This window comes from Ostrea edulis, chromosome 7 (assembly GCF_947568905.1).
Source record: "Ostrea edulis chromosome 7, xbOstEdul1.1, whole genome shotgun sequence".
Classification (NCBI taxonomy): domain Eukaryota; kingdom Metazoa; phylum Mollusca; class Bivalvia; order Ostreida; family Ostreidae; genus Ostrea; species Ostrea edulis.
The window spans coordinates 53,647,824-53,665,644 of NC_079170.1; the positions used below are offsets into that span (position 1 = coordinate 53,647,824).

The window sequence follows — 17,821 nt, forward strand, 5'->3', positions numbered from 1 at the left end:
AACAAATTGTTGTTAGTCACGTTACTTTCAGTAATTCTAAAATTTCGATCAGACATGAGCATGAGATGTTATATAGAAAGAAAAATTCGAGAACATAGGTCTCGGACTACATTTACACCCACCATGTAGGAAGTTAGTTAGTATGACGTCTTAGGTCACGAGACTGAGGAGCCATATTGGAGGTGTCATTCGTAGATGAATATTCACTATCAAACAAATTGTTGAATTTGTGATCACTCTCGTATTTGGTAGGTATGGTTTAGCGATGCTGTTAACTGTTTTCTTTTGTACAAATGAATAATGATGATAAATATATTAGATTTAAGGAGGGGGGGGGGCATTTGATGAAATAGGATCTAATTTTGCTTAGTATTTTTTTGTTTCTTTATTTCTTGTTTACATGACGAAAAGACGGATTTTTTAAAAATTTGTAAGTCATTATTGTTTCATTGGTCAGTTAAACTATGATTGTACAGTGTCTAAGACGTCTTATTCATCATGTATTTATGTACATTGAAATTTTTTATTTGGGCTATGTTTGATCAACTGGTGATCAGCTGACTAGGTTAAAAATAGAAGCATAAGAAGGTGCTTGGGATCTGGTTTCACTCTTTGTATTCAAGAGAATTCTTTCTTTACACAGAAGTAAATCTTGAAAGTGTTAATATTAATTATCAATTAAGTAAATTTTGGGCAGGTGTTCTTTTGTGTTGGTTTTTTTTAAAATTGCATCAGAGTTATTACAGTCTACTGGACATGGTTGGCAAGATTCTATTCAGCCCAATGATGTTCTCCCTGTATGTGTACTTATTTATGCAGAAATCATATAGCAATTTTGGCAATGCAGAAAGAACACTGATTTATTGGTGTCCCATTACATGAAAATTTCTATTTTAAAATAAAAAGAACATGCCTTTTTTTTTTTTCCTTGGTAACTATAATTTACAAAGTACCAGGTGAATTTAAATGAAGTAGGAAGTTGAGGGTTGGGGGTTCCAGGGACATTCCCTAGTCCCAACTGGATATCAGACATTATAATGTAGCATCTAGATCACCAGAAAAATAGATTAGAAAGTGTGTAGGAAGAAATAATTTGGTAGATTATACCTTTTCAAATAATGGAGGATGGGTGATAATTTTTTTGTGTTTTATAACTTCATCTGTTAAGTATTTTGGTCTTTTTGGGTTTGTCACCATTGTGCTACATGTTCTTGTTTTTCCTTTGTCACCTACCTAGCCACAGGGTATTTAAAAGGTCTCTTTTAACCATACAGAAATTACATAATGAAAAGCAATGTGTTTTTTATGATGTAATTTGTTTATGGTTGACTGCAAATCAGGTCAAATACCTGTGTAATTACATTGTGATATTTTATGGCTTTAAAATAACAATAGTAAAAATGACAACAAAGGCTGTTTAATGAAGAGTAATTGTATGACACAACAGGGTTTGACATTTACTTTTTTAAGCACTAGACCAGTCAGGCTACTTCAAATGATTTTTACTTGACCTGACCTTACATCCACTAGCCCTAACCAACTTTTCAGAAAAAAACTGATAGTTTACTTAACTCAAATGACAAACATTAAGTTTAAAATAAAACATATTCAATTGTCTCATAAAAAATCTTTAGTCTCATCATTGATGCTTTTATTGTAAAGCGCAACATTTTCTTTTTACCCGGCATGGAAATTCTTCAGTCCATTTAGAATAAAACAACCTCGCTTATTTTTTGTTTATTTCTATTTCATAAGCCTGCTTTGTTTATTTCCTTACATTTTCTTTTTTCTTCTTCTTGGACATCTCTCTGTGAGGACGAGAAGTTGTATTCCAAAAAATGTTGGGTTACGGCGTAATTTATTAATTTGAAAAAAACTTTCTTACATTTTATACTAATAAACTGTTTTTTTAGATTAAAATTAATTCAATTTATCCGAAACAAAACTTTACACACATTCACATTTCTAATTAACAACAAGTAGATGTCGTAAAATATCACTTCCGACCCTGACTTATTTTTTACAACTAAAAATAAGAGATTATATGTCATCACGCAGTATCAAATAAAAGATCTTTATTTTTAAGTCGGAAATGGTTACACGATTTGAAAGTGTTTGCAAAGTTTTTACAGTTATTTTTTTAGGTAAGAATAAAAGATCTTATGGTTTAAAATAAAGTTTCTTCTTTATTTTTTTAACATGACCAGTCGGACTAGTGGACCAACATCTTACCCGACCAGACCTATCATTTAGTAGACTCGGTCAGTCAGACGTGCCTTAGTGTCAAACCTTGTACAAATAGCTAAATTTCAAAAAATGTTCTTTACACATACAAAGTTATTTCAGTTAATGATTTTACACATGAATGACACATTGTGAACAGATGAATGAAACTATACTGAAGTCAAATTATGAATTTCATTTTAATATATTTGCAGGGGAATTACTATGGCGTCAAGAAAGAAGGTTTTGTTAAAAGTCATTATATTAGGGGACAGTGGGTAAGTTCAATTGCTAAAAACAATCACTTTTATGTACAGTAAAACTTGGATATACCAAAAGCCAGAGACAGTTCCTATTTAAAAGTACTCCATTGTAAGAATTCAGTCCATTTATTTTTATACATTTTGCTATTTATGGATAATGAACATCAGTTTGTTTTAAATGTGTTATATTGTTATAAGCTTATTGACTGTAACCATGTTTTACTGTTATACCTCAGCAGTGTGTTTTGTTGCAAAAGAATAAGACACATTTTCATTAAACCACTCTAGATTAACATATAATGATATCATGGAGTAGTAATGAAAAGATGATCATTTATAATCAGAAAATCATTTGAATATATGTATTTATAAAGCTTATGTGTTCTTGTAAGTCAAAGACAACTGTAGTCATTGGAAGTCAGAAAATGTACAAGATTTATAGATATGCAAAACATATCTTTCTTAGTTAAGATCCTTTGTTCTCTTTTTAAGTAAACAGTGTTCTAGAAGTTTACCAGTCCAAAGGATGTGACTGGTTAAAATTTTCTCGGACCTGTAAAGTTCACAGTACATTTCATGATTTTTGACTGATAAAAAATCTTGAAATGTCTGATACCACATAAGTAAATATCAAAAACTCTTCAGTAAAATTAACTGTTGTTAAATCCAAATTAACCTGTTTTAAATCCAAATGATTACTGTAGAATCATTTAAATTCGTGGGGGCCAATTATGTTTGCTTTGTCTTTATTCGTTGAGGATGTAAATTTGTGGGTGAGGGGTACCCACTAATTCCACGAAAATTGAGTCACCACGATTTCCAATGATTCCACAGTAATATGTTTACTGATCATCACTGAGGCTTTGGCTTGTGATTATAAAAATTTTCTGATTGTTCATTATTCATTACAACTTTATTTAACTGAGGAAAGTTATGATAATTTCTGTCATATTGATGAAATGTTTCAGAGCTTTGCTCTAAAAGGTTTTGTAATCATTGTTGCCAATTAGGCTTATTTTATTGAGGTACTATGTATATATATTGAACACAATTGGACATATACTCAGTGTCTTAAGCAACAAGAGGGGGAATGCTGGGGAAGAGATGTAAAATGATACAAAATCTTGCTACAGTGGACACCATTTACAACATAATACAGAGGTCTTGGGAAAAATAATTCATTGTGTAACTGACTAATGATTTGAAGATTAGCTGAGTCCACATGTATATTTTGACATAGGAAATGCACTTTGACACCCTTTGCAGGGCTAAAAAAAAATAGAGGATTATAGGAATTTTTTTGGCAGTTTATAGAGCAAATATAGGGATTTTTACAGCAGATTTATAGGAATAAATAGGGTTTTTTATTGAAAAATTTGAATAAAAGTTTGTTTCTACATAAAAATCTAGCAAGCATAGTATCTTACCGGAGAAGAAATAATATTAAACATGAACTAAGACAAAATCCTTTCAGACGTGGACAGTTTTCTATCCAATAGACACTGCTCATACAATCATCATAACAATCTAATTGAATATCAATCTAGCATCAGCTCCTGGATTTTCGGGGGGGGGGGGGGGTGTCTTTTTTTTTTTTTTATCATTTTTTGAAAACAGGACTGTCATTTTTTGGGGATATCTAGGGCTTTATAGGGATTTAAATGACTTGTTGGGAAACTATGGGAACCTTCAAGTTTATAGGAAAATATAGGAATAAATAGGGACTTGACACCCTGTCTTTGAATTTTATGTATACGGAAACATTTTTAATGTTTTACTGTTGATAGACAGGGTTTAAAGTATGCTAGAATTATAGTTTTCTTTTATTTGGAATTTTTGCTAACATGATTTGTGAAATTAACTAGTAAAACATTCATAAATGGTCTCGATACATTACTTAGAGCAGAGGTAAACAAATATATACAAGTACTTGCCCAAGGACAGGTAGCAACAGAATTCACTTGCCCTCCCCCAAAATTCATTTGCTCCACTTCAAATTAAGACATAAATAAAACTATTTGAAATTGCTTATCTTGTATTCTATTCAATCCATTCATATCTATTTGTGTTTGCTCACAGTTAAGGCCTTACAAATATCATAGTAGGCTTGCATCACTGTCTCAAAAATTTAATATTAAAAAATATTTCCAATCTTATTTTCCCACTATAAATACTTGTGTCCAAACATACCTTCATGCGTTAATTACAGTCCCATGTGAACAGAAAACTTTTGTGCTGCAGAATTTTTGAGTTCTGATAAAGGATGGATCTGTAGCTCTGTTTTGTTTGTCCCAATATTCTCCCATTGAGCTACAGGCCTGCAGTTATCTAGCAGCCATGTGCTAGTACTAGACACTTTATATACCTAATTTCATTATGAGTGATTTTGTTGCAACCATCTCTTTAATCTAAGGGAAAAATGTAAATTATTCGGGACCTAAAAATCATTTAGTTATATGAGGCATTTAGTTGTATCTGATTTTTGTTTTTGTTTTATGTTGTACACAGAGGCCACTGTAATTATGAGTTGAAACGTTTCAATAATATCAGATCAATATTAAATACTCTTTGAAATACAGTTGAAAAATATCTACCATCAGTCAGACTACACACAGGACAGGGTTCAGCAAGATTTTCTATCACATCAAATTTTCCCTTGCCACTGATTAGTTGGTTAGTCACCAGTTTTAATGTCAAACTGATTAATTTTACTTCAGTGTTGGGAAGACATCACTTATGAATCAGTATGTGAACAAGAAGTTTAGCAACCAGTACAAAGCCACCATTGGAGCAGATTTTCTGACCAAAGAAGTCATGGTGGAGGACAGATTAGTTACTATGCAGGTAAAACTAACATTGACCCGGTCACTGCACTAAGACAGTACCGGATTGACCCGGTCACTGCACTAGGACAGTACCGGATAGATGAAATTTCCTTAAAAGTCTTCCATAGTGCAATAGCTTTTTTCTCTTGAATTCATAAACCTCTGAGCATCAATTTACATGATCCTATTTTATGTAGAATCTGTTATAGGGAATCACTTACAGTGAAAGCGAAATGTCGTCGGACCGACGGACATGTCCGGTAATTTGACTCTCTGTCCGGTAAACTTCGTTATATTTCCGGTCCGAATGTCCGGTGACTTACCGGCAACGGTTTCGGAAACTATGCAGCGTTTTCCACCCTTATATAACTGGTACCGATAAATGGTACCATTCCCAATGCCAAAAACCGTTGATTTTTCCCAATTTTTAGACCAAAAATTCCCAATTCACTTGCCGAAAACGTAATTTTCTTAGTCTGAAACATTGTACGAGTTAACTAAAATGTTCACTTCCGGTATTAAATCGAAAATACAGATCATGGCAGTGTGTTTTGTAGAGCTACGACGATTCCTTATGCCTCACAACAACAAATATTACCGTAAAAAAGTTTGTAAAGAGATGAATACTTCTTGTTTTCTTTTCTGTTCTTTTAGTTGAAATCATTTACCTATGCATTGGTAGAAAATTCCCAATTTGTTCGATTTTAACGCTATTTTTCCCAATTGAATGGGTACCGGTACCATTGGGTAGAAAAAAATCACTGCTACGTTTCGACTTCCAGTTCTGTTTATAAAAAAAACCATACAAAAACGGCAACAATTAAAATGGAACAGTAATGCAATCCCCGGTAAACCTTTAAATCGAAAATCCAATGACCAGGGGGCTCAAAGTCTTTCATGTTTTAATATAAAAATACTACTTTTTTTCGGTCTGGTAAAAAGTGATTCGGTCCGTTAATGTTCCTGTGTTTACCAGACCGAATGTCCTGTAAAACATTTCAACATTTCGCGATCACTGCACTTATCACAATACTGTACACGTTTTCAAGACTGAGAGACACATGCACATACACCCAACCCAAATTGGTTGTGTCTTCATTATATTGTAGAATTCAAAACTTTTCGGTCCATTTTATGTTTTCATCTCATAAAATCGTGTTTCATATGATTTTACAAAGTAACACGATTAAACATTAAATATTTCACATAGTATTAAATTGTGGATGGAAATTGGCGAGTAGTGCATGTTCATTGGTCTTCCACCTCCCCACTCCACTTATATCCCTCCTGCTACTTTCTATCCCTTCCATCTTTTTTTCCTTTCCCCTCTCTCTTATTCCTTCCTTTCTCTTCCCCTCCTCCCACCACCCTTCCATTTACAATACTATGATCTGTGTATTTACATTTACAATACTATGATCTGTGTATTTACATTTACAATACTATGATCTGTGTATATACATTTACAATACTATGATCTGTGTATTTACCTACTTTCTATTACAACAGGATAATTGCTTCAGTTTCATGTTCAGCTAAGTTATCGAGAACACTGTCACATTTTATTTTTAACACTTTGAATGCATGATTTACTCATAAATTCTGGAGATCTAGTGTATGTGCATATTGCATACTAAAGAAACCCCTTCCCCCATACACACATACTACACTAAAATATATACATTAAAATAAGATAATCACCTTCATTGTATGAACTGCACAGCAGTCTTCTGATGAAATTTTGAAGCAACAATTTGTCTTGCAGGATCAACACAAATTGTATGATTTTACTTCACTTTACTTTCAGTAATGCATTAATTGATTTATATTTGGCTGTTTCATAACAATTTATATATCATTCATTGAAACGAGAATTATAATGATTTTTAAAATGTTGATTGTGTGCTTTCTGACAGATATGGGATACAGCTGGACAGGAGAGGTTTCAGTCACTAGGAGTAGCATTCTACAGAGGGGCTGACTGTTGTGTGTTAGTATTTGACGTCACTATGCCAAATACATTCAAGTCATTGGACAGCTGGAGGGACGAGTTCCTTATCCAAGCTAGTCCCAGGGACCCAGAGAATTTCCCTTTTGTTGTCATAGGAAATAAAATAGACTTGGAAAACAGGGCGGTAAGAAGACTCTTTGTATTATACTTTATATATAAGGGCTACAGAAAAAAATATAATTGTTGTGTTCAGATCCAAAAATTTAAGGTCATAATACTTGATAGAGATCAAATTGTCTATTACTTTGTGTTCTTGAATTTTAAATACCAGTATATTTTAAATGTAACAAGTGCTTTCATGTATTCATAGATTTTGAAAGTGTTTGCATAATGAATACTTGCTTTGAGACAGGTTACTGCCAAAAGAGCACAGAGTTGGTGCAATAGCAAAGGGGAGATTCCTTACTTCGAGACAAGTGCGAAAGAGGCCATTAATGTTGAACAAGCTTTCCAGACAGTGGCCAAGAATGCCCTGGCTCAAGAAACAGAAGTGGAATTGTATAACGAGTTTCCAGACCAGATTAAACTTACAAACGATACGAAAAAGCAAGACAGTGGATGTGGCTGTTAATAGAATGATAGGAAATTATTTCTCTGTTCCATGTATTAAAGTTATCAACATGAAAGAACTTGAGAAAATAAAATGTTTTGTATAACACACAAAATTTTTATTCATGGACCACACAGATGTTCCTTGGGAAACTGGAGTAAAGATGAGAGTGACCAAGCGGTATCAGTACGTACGACGCATGTGTGTTGGTGTGTGTGTGTAAGCGGAATTTGATTGGATGTTGTCAAGACAATACTTGAATGGTTGGTGCAGTGATTCCCAAAATTCAGGACAGGTCCATGAAACTTGCTTAATTTATTTGTGATTTAGGTCAAATTTAAACAGATTTTATTCTGCATTTTAAGTATATAAGAATCATGAATATGAAGTCTATCTCTCCTTTGCTATGCTCAAATGAAAAATTTGTCACATTTTTGTTTAAAATGATTACCAACAATTGAGGTTTTGCCTGTTCTTTATTTTTTTATCAAGTTTTTGTATGAAAGGAAAAATTTTTTATCAAAGAAAATTCCCTCAGAACATCTCGACTATAGCAAATAATATATTTTGCTTTGTTTTTCATTCGAACTGAAAGTACAAATTATTTTTTTTACATTTTTACATGTGGATACTACGATGTAAACTCTTACTATGTACTAGTAGATACCAAATTTTTTAAAACCAAAACTTTAACTATGAAGAAAACATTTTCAGTAAATTAGCACTAATTGTGAAGCAAAAGACTTTGATGTAACATAATTGTTTTAGACCTCATTATGTTTACCATGTGTTACAATATTTGTTTAAAAGACCTAGTCTGTTGTATTTGTGCTTTATAAAGTTTGGGTCTTATTTCATAGTTTGTATATACAACAAATTGTTGACTCATGGGATGAATGCATGTGACACATAAACCTTTTGTAAAATTGTTCAGTTAAAGATAATAATGTTTTCAAGTCCTTGATGGCTGGGTATCCATTACAGACACCCATGTGAAGTAGTCATATATGTATTGAGTGTTCTATTAATTCCTGGATTTGTTGATATTTAGTTATTTGGAGTTCACTAAAACATTCATATGCTGTGTATTGTTCCATGTATGATACTGGTATACTCTGCTGGGCTGCAATATATTGTTACTGTTAAGTTCAGCCTCAAGTCCAGGAACTTAGGGATAGCACCATGAATTATTTTTGTGTTGGTACAGTATCCATTTCAATAATAAATGCATTATTTTAGTCATTATCACAACCTTTGTAACCCACTGGTTAGTAGAACCTGTAAGCCAACCAGACCCCCCCCCCTTCTGAATTTTAATCTGCTGACTGTCAACATAATATTTTGACCTCCAGCTAAATTTATTTTGGCCCCAGCTAAATGCTTTGGTTTTATTTATTTGTTTGAGTGAAGGAGCACCCATCTCTGATAAATCTGCAAACCCGATAAGTCATTTATAGACACTGATAAGTAGAGGGACTCTCATCCGACATAGATCTTCAGATTTTAAGATTGAACATTAAAGTTATGAGGAGTAAATTCAATATAGATAAATCAATATTGGCTTGATACCTGTTAGTTTTGATTATCACTGTTATTTATTTTTGAAGAACAAGCCTGTTCTCTATATAACAATGTACTTTACAGTTCTTTGCTTTGTAAGTGAAGGTTTCTTTGTTAAAATAGCTGCAGAGCTGTAGTTCTTTTTGGGAGGAAATTGGGATATACCAGAGAGCTACAGTTCTGCAGCTGTGTTAGATGGCATATTCCATTCCCCCCCAGAGATATACGGTTCTGTAGCTGCTATATTAGATGGATATAAGAAAGTCATTTGGTGTTGTTATTTCTTTAGCATGACTGTATGCAAAATACTCCTTTCCTCAACTTCATTGGGTTTCCATTTCTGACAGATTTTGTATACAACACTCAACACTGTTTATGTCATGTAAATTTTTGAGCATTAATGTAAATCCATTGATGAAAAAATGATCAATAAAGAAGAAATATACAATATTTTATCTTGTTTAATGTTATTTCAGTCTTCTTAACTCCTGAACAACCAAATTGAGTTCATGTACATTGTTCATGTAATAATGATAGAGAAGCTTGTACCGAAATTGTGAAATTCATGGCCTCTGCATGGTCAGGATTTATGGCACTAAGACGGGACTTTATGGCTTATATTGTGAGATGTGTTTTTAGGTCACCTGAATCACCTACCAGTATTGTCGTTGATTTTCGGCGGTTGTCGTGCATCGTCTGTTAAAATTTTACCTTTTTAATTTCCTGAATACTACAAGGCCAATGCAGTTTTTACCACTTTTGGTGTGAAGCTTCTTAAGGAGAAGGGGAACGTAAATTGTGAAATTTATGATCCGAGGGCCTTATGGGTGGGACTATGACTGCAAACAAATTTTGAAAAATATTTTCTACTCCCACACGTGGGAGAAAAACCAAATGCATGGTTATGATGTCCAAGAAGATCTCTACCAAAATTATGAAAATCATGATCCCTGGGTTAGGGGTTTAGGCCATAATGTGGGGCCAACATGGCTCTCTATAGTGAAAATGTTTTAAATCTTAGAAAATCTTTACACTCAGACATATGCAAGGAAAACCTAAATGCATGCATGTTTATGATGTCCATGAAGCTCTCTACCTAAGTTAAGTAAAATTATTACATCATGACCCCTGTGTTAGGAATTTAGGCCCTAGGGTGGGGTCAATATGGCTCTTGTATGAAAATGTATTAAACCTTGGAAAAATCTTCTGTACTCTCAGACATGTGTAAGAAATCTAAATGCATGGTTATGAAGTCCATTAAACTCTCTTAGTACCTAAACTGAAATTCATGACCTCTGGGTCAGGGATTAATTCATGTCCTAGGGTGGGGTCAATATGGTCATATAATGAAATGTCTTAATAAAATCTCTCCCATGTGTATGAGAAAAACTAAATGCATAGTTATAATGTCTATGAGGCCCTCTACCTAACTTGTGAAAATCATGGCACTGGGGTTAAAGGTTTTGATCCTAGGGTGGGACCAGTGTGGCCATTATACAGTTAAATGCATTAAATCTTGGAAAACATCCTTCTCCTAAATTTACTCCAACAGTATTGGAAGATAAACTGAATGCATAGTTATGATGTCCATGAAGCCTTAATTAATCTACGTGTACTTCAATTGTGAAATGCATTGTCTCTGACCAAGTCATGGGTTCACACTTTGGGCGGAGCCAATATGGCTATATAGTGAAAATGTGTTAAAGCTTGGGAATTTTTTTCTCTCTACTTCCACAGCAGAAATCTCCTTTAATCTTGTGTATTTTGACAATTATTTTTGTGTATAATGATTATTACAATATCCATGGCTGTAATGGTAAGGTCAGTTAAGACTTAATTTGGAGGGGGTGGGGATAACTTGGTCATGTTACAGTAAATATGTGCTCTATTTTTAGAAAATCTACTATAATTTACTGTGTATTGTAGATTTATAGCAATAAACTGTAAGCATGTGCGCATTAATTGATTGATTGATTGAATGTTGTTCAACGTCCCTCTTGAGAATATTTCATTCATATGGAGACGTCACCATTGCCGGTGAAGGGCTGCAAAATTTAGGCCTTTGCTTGGCCCTTGAGCAGGGAGGGATCTTTATTGTGCCACACCTGCTGTGACACGGGACCTCGGTTTTTGTGGTCTCATCCTAAGGACCGCCCCATTTAGTCGCCTCTTACGACAAGCAAGGGGTACTGAGGACCTATTCTGCGCATCAATTATAAATGAAACTAAATAAGAGAATGAAGGAAGCTTACACATTTTTATACTGGAAGTATTCTAATTTTAAAAGTATATATGAAATTATAGTGCTTTTAAAAATTCTTAAGAAATCTTTTGTTTTTCTGATGTTCGTGATGAAAGAAGGCCGGATGCATATTTAGAGGAGAGGATGTAGCTGTCTACCAAAATTACAGATTGAGTTGTAATTCTTAGCAAATGAAAAAGAGCTGATTTAAACTTCATTCATTTTTCCTTCTATTGTTATTGAATGGGAATTGTATTCAGATAGATAATAAAGTTGTGCACAAAAGACTCCAGAATGAGGGTTAAATGCAAATATGAGACTCCCTGATAGGTCTATGTATGGGCTATGGTACTCAGGTGACTGTTTTGGCCTGTGGGCCTCTTGTTTCTTGACATCAAACAAACATTACACAGTAATAACAAAGAAAGCTTCTACTAAAATCATGAAGGGTTCAAATAATGAAAGTACATATTTTAAAATCTGGAGTCTTGGAACATCAATTAGTGATCAAACTTACATTTTCACATTAATGAGAAGCCTTTAATTACCATTTATATACTCCTTTGGTAATGGACTGTGATGCTAGGGTGAAACTGCAGTTTATGTAGTGAATATGTAATATTTCTTTAATAATGCCTGAAGTCTTTACACTAAACTGACTTATGGACTGCCCACATAGTTATGTTGGTTAGAGCATTTGGGCCATCAACCAAAACTGAAAAGCGGTCCCTGTGTCTAGAGTTCAGGATAGGGTGACATCATGAATCATCTGGTGATAAAAATCATCGAGAATCACCTTTACTTTGAGCAATAGGTATGAGGGAGTTCCCATGCCTGTCCTAGACGACAATGTTAAGTTGTAAACAAGAGACATTGGGTGCTCATGCTTGTTTCTTATGGCCAAATGATGTGTAATGAATCAATAATTGATCACAAAATCTCAATCCCATTCCATTGTTGGATTTGAAAGATGCACTCATTGCACACCATCAACATGCAAGATTTCCAATATACATGCAAGGACTTTGATTATGATATACTCAGGTGACCTTAGGGCTCATAATGTCATAATCAAGAATTAAATGGCCAATTTCAACCTATTAAAGTCTATGGAACACCAAATTAAGATAAACTCAAATAATTGAAAATATCTTTAATTATCATAAAATTATTAAGATATCATCAATTCATTTTATTTCTGCAACAATTTAAGATATCTTCAGTTCAGCAAATCTAATTATTCTGCTGAATTGATTTGCAAAATAATTGAATTCAATTGTTGCTCTCTTCAAAGGAATTAATAAATATCAACAACTGAAATGATTCAATTGAGGAGAAAAATAATTCAATTAATGTGCACACTAATTATTGCTGAGACTCTTCAATTGAATTAATGATATTATTGTTTATTCAGTTGATGTATGCATTATAAGTCTTTCAGAATTTAATATTAGAGATATATTCAATTCAGCACATCCAAAATTGTATTAAATGATCTCTTTCATTGTATTGTTGTTCTCTTTAAAAGAATTGATGCATGCAATAATTCCTTTGACAAAATAGTGTACAAATAGATTTAGAACCATATTTTCAAATAAATTGAGGAGATCATCAAATCATGTATTATTTTTGTGAGCAATAATACCACCAGATTGATGTATGCATCATTTTTCAATTCATAGTGACAACAATTGCTTTGATGCATGTATGAATTGAATTATTGCACACAGTAATTCAATTACTGATATCTTCATAATTATGATTAATAATAAATTATTTATTGTTAATATTGCACTCCATAAAATAAATGTCTGGGAGATGTATGTAACATGAGAGCTCTGCAATGAGGTCTACAAGATTTTTCTTTGATGACCCTTAAAATTTTGACCTTCGGACCCAAAATCAATACGTCTTCCTCTCTACATTTGAAGTATCAAATCAATTGAGCAAAAAATGTGATCTGTAGAGTGTCTACAAGCTCAGTGTTACACACACACTTACAAATGGTCTTGTTACTATATATCCCCTCTCACAATTAATTGCGAGTGGTGTTTAACAAAGTAATTCTTTATGACTGATCTGAATATCATATTGTGTGCATGGGGACGAGGTGTGAGAAATCTACCCCTTTTCGTCCACCAAAACTTTGTTAGAGAGACTGACACCAAACTGAGACGTTACATTTTTTTCACCTTTATTTATATTGCATACACTCAATCTGATGATCAACATTCTGGAATGTGTTTATCAGACAAATATAGATTCAGACAATTCAAAATAGTTCTATACTCGTAATCATATGCCTGCTCTAAATCGTGTGAATGACTTATTTAGGAACATATTGACCAGGTCCTACATTTACACTCTTCAGCAAAGTAACTTAGACTACATGTACCCGTGTGTGATAATAAACATGTGTACAAGTATGCTATTCAAAGAAGAGCAGACTGAAATAGGGACTAAACTACCACATAAAGCGCTGTAATTCTGCATGATCGCCCCACTTAAATGGTCTAGCAATAAACATGTAAATGGTGAAGGCATTCACTGCAACATATATCAACACTTCTAACACCATCTCTCTCCAAGTTACATACTTAAGGTTTAGTCTATATATAATATATGGCAAAATAAAATAACGAAATTCTAATAACTTTTGTGGTATTGTAGCTGCCAATAAACATATTGTGAAAACAATCTTCCAAAATACATTCTTGTGTTTCATAGTTTTCATCAAGGAGAAAATTCCGAAGTAATATGCTGGAATTAAAATGTATCTGACGTGTGGTATTTTACGAGACTCATAGACTTTGTTCCAAATGTAGAATGTGTAATGTCTATTGTCTGATATTAGGTACAGGTGAACATAGGTATATCTGTTTACAAGGACATATGACACTGCTACAAATGCTGCTGATAAAAAGATGTGATTTATTGAGTATCGGATGAAGTTGATGATATAGGATGGACTGATCATGTATGGTGATAAAAACAACACTGTAAATGAAACAAAATAAAATATCTGGGGGAAGTTGACACACGCTTCATGTTGAGATTTATCACCCACTACAATTCCCCCATTCATGTAAACAAATGTGCCAAACAGTCCAATAAGGATGATGTAATAAAAACATTGCACGAATACTTGTCCAACCAGATTCAAGAGATTCTGTGGTGTGGACTTCAAGTCCACAAACAGAAAATGTAGAAAGTGTTGGACGGTTTGTCCATCTGTTTTAGGAGTCCATGTCTTGTCTTTCTTCTTGACATGAGAATGCTTTTCCATCCATTCCTGAACAATGTCTGTTGCTGTTAGCCCAGCCACAAAGATGACCCACACAACATTTGTCTGACGAAACAAAATGGACAGTCCTCCCATGAAAGCTGCCAACATTTTGTTCCCACGGAGATGAAACAAATACATCGACAGTACAAAGAATGTGGAACCTGGGTCTGTGTAGTACAAAAAGGTGAAAAAGTAGAGCAAAGGGAACAAGGTCAAGGTCACTGCTGTCATCAAAGCCACCTTGCCACCATCCTAAAGAAACAATATATATGCATGACATAAAAATAAATGTTTTACATGCTTAACTGAAAACATATCTATATACATGTTATGTTCATTATACACCAGGGCAATGGGATCAATATGCTCTACAGGGCAACAGGATTAATATGCCCTACAGGGCAAAGTCAAACTGAGAAATATCTGCTTGAAGTTCGAATATCTGATATTTCTATGTAAAAACTTATAGTCCAGAAAAATATTTGTCTTTTTTTTTTACCAGAGACCTTGGCCAAATGAACTTGGTTCTGGGATAATAACACCATTTCATCATAAGATGTCTTTGCCTAAAGTAACAAGTTCTTATGTTTTTCAATTACAAAGCATCTGGTGTTGACAAATATTTTTTCTCATTCAATCCCAACTAGGCCAAATGAGTGATTTAGAGTCAAATAACACTAAAAACATCATACAGTATTTTAAACACACCATCTGGACATATGCAACCTTTGAGTCATGTATGATCCTATAATGTTGCTCAATACAGAAGTATGGCCTATAGATAAATATTTTTTATCTTTTTTTTTAAATTTGGGTTAAAGATCCCACCTCTGTGACAAATATGAGCTTACCCTAACCCAATCAACCTTTGCACTAAGTGTGATACTGAATTCAAGTCCCACGACATGAATATAATATACTGGTACCTTCTGTCCTGTAGAAGGTGGGTGGAGAGTTTTATAGATTCCTCTCAATACATAGAACGTTCCAGCCTGGAACAAAATGTTGATGAAACGGAGTCCTGTCACAGAACACACTGAATGTACCCCGAGGAGGAGAATTAGAGGCTTGAAGATTCCAACTGTTACTACATACAGACCAGGAAGGGTTGTTATCATTGGATCCCACTGAAAATAGAATCATTTTATTGCATTCAATATTGAAATAAATGTACGTGTAATTTTAGTCAATATCACTGCAAATTATACACCTTTTTTCTACATTGCTGACTGGCTAATCCTTTAACTTCATCAACCAATTAATGTATAATATCAAACGAGATCAACTGCCGCGGTAGTCTAAAGTAGAGCGTTTGCCCCACAAGTGAAAGGTCAAGGTTCGAATCCCAGCCGCGACAGACCTAAGTCGTTAAAAGAGGTAGCGACAGTTCCTTTGCCAAACACTCGGCAACAGGTTTGAATGTCACGGGTCCTCGGAGATTACCTTAAAAAGCCGAGCATAAGCCTAAATTTGAAGCCCTTCACCAGTCTTGGTGACTCTCCATATGAGTGAAAAATTCTCCTGAGGGACGTTAAACAAGATATAATCAATCAAACAAGAGATCCACAAACCTTGAGATGTTATGTTTACCTGATAATTGATACATGACACATAATTTGTAATCACTAGCATACATTCTGCAAAGTTAGGGTGAGAGAGTACGAGTAGGCCTATGTAACACCAATTTGAAATGCATTATGTTTAATGTTGCATTCATAAACATATTAGGGATCCCCCTCCCATGCTACTTGTTTTATTTGATTCTAAATTGTACCAGATAGGGAACTGTACTGGCCATGCTAAGTATTTAAGCTAGGATTGCAAGCCCTGATGGTGCTCTACTCAGCAGGGTAAAGTTGTATTTTTCTCGAAAAAAAAACAAACTTCCTCTGTGAAAAATGTAGAGGAAGTAGGCAAGTCAGAAAAGTCTTCACATAGGCTTAGCTTTTAAATCGAGGCAGCCTACTGACAAACAAGATGATGTTACAGGGATTTCAAGTCTCATTTAAAGTCAAAATTTTGTCAAAATGATGCAGTTTGCCAATACAACCTATCATTGGGTCAATTGCTGTTTGATGTGTTTCATATTGATTGTCAGGCCGTTCTTGGCACACTGATTTTGACTATGGATTACTCCGTTCACCTGGTCGGACAAGACATAGGGCTCAAGACAGGTGTGACCGGTCAACAGGGGATGCTTATTCCTCCTAGGCACCTGATCTCACCTCTGGTACAAAGTCCAGGGGTCTGTGTTTGGTCAAGTCTTTATTTTGTATTCCTTACTGGAGTTATGAGATTGATCACTGTTCGTTATCTTCACCTTTCATAGGTTTAGCCATCAAAATTTATATATAGCAACAAAGTGCTTCTTTATGAAGTTAATACATTAGTTGACATATCATGAAAAAGATGGTTCATTGGTAAAATAAATATGAAATGACTGGTATAGATAATAATTCTATAAATAACCAGTTTGCGCAGATTGTGCCAAAACCCGGACCTGTGTGTCAGTGAGTTGCAAGAAAACCTTCTCTTACCACTGAAAAATTCCCTTGACAGTAATGTTTAACTTGGCGAGTATGAAATAGTTCATCCATATATGGCGCATGTTGCACCTGATTTATAATGCGCATCAAAATTAAGTTGATTGTAAACACGCTGACAAAAATCAGTATTTCTGCTGCGTGTCCCATAGCTGCTCTTCAGAAATTGAAGTTAGAAAAGGTAATCCAGGGAGAAGTAAGTAAAGTTAATTCTTTCCACTTTAATTATATGATCGGAAAATGTTAAAGTCAAACATTTCGCATAAACTTTTAATTATTTTTATTTAAAAATATTTACTAGATGTATATATTTCTAAG

At 34.0% G+C, this 17,821-nt stretch overlaps 2 protein-coding genes across 3 annotated transcripts; one reads left to right on the top strand and one right to left on the bottom strand.

The window, feature by feature from the left end:
- Nucleotides 1–95: 95 nt before the first annotated feature.
- LOC125654866 (ras-related protein rab7) lies at nt 96–9,882 on the top strand. 2 transcript variants are annotated; one of them, XM_048884971.2, is made up of 5 exons: nt 96–248; nt 2,439–2,501; nt 5,204–5,330; nt 7,228–7,446; nt 7,675–9,882. In XM_048884971.2, exons 2-5 carry the CDS (start codon nt 2,449–2,451, stop codon nt 7,891–7,893), a joined length of 618 nt encoding a protein of 205 aa, XP_048740928.1. In that variant the 5' UTR covers nt 96–248; nt 2,439–2,448; the 3' UTR covers nt 7,894–9,882. The 2 variants fall into 2 exon arrangements, with proteins under 2 accessions (XP_048740928.1, XP_048740929.1); XM_048884972.2 differs by lacking the exon at nt 96–248 and adding an exon at nt 2,207–2,261.
- A 3,969-nt stretch (nt 9,883–13,851) lies between these two features.
- Nucleotides 13,852–17,691, bottom strand: LOC125654861 (putative Dol-P-Glc:Glc(2)Man(9)GlcNAc(2)-PP-Dol alpha-1,2-glucosyltransferase). The gene is made up of 3 exons (XM_048884965.2): nt 17,498–17,691; nt 15,887–16,087; nt 13,852–15,212 (listed from the first exon to the last, which is right to left on the bottom strand). The coding sequence occupies exons 1-3, from the start codon at nt 17,651–17,653 to the stop codon at nt 14,139–14,141; spliced, it is 1,431 nt and encodes a 476-aa protein (XP_048740922.1). The 5' UTR covers nt 17,654–17,691; the 3' UTR covers nt 13,852–14,138.
- Nucleotides 17,692–17,821: the final 130 nt, after the last annotated feature.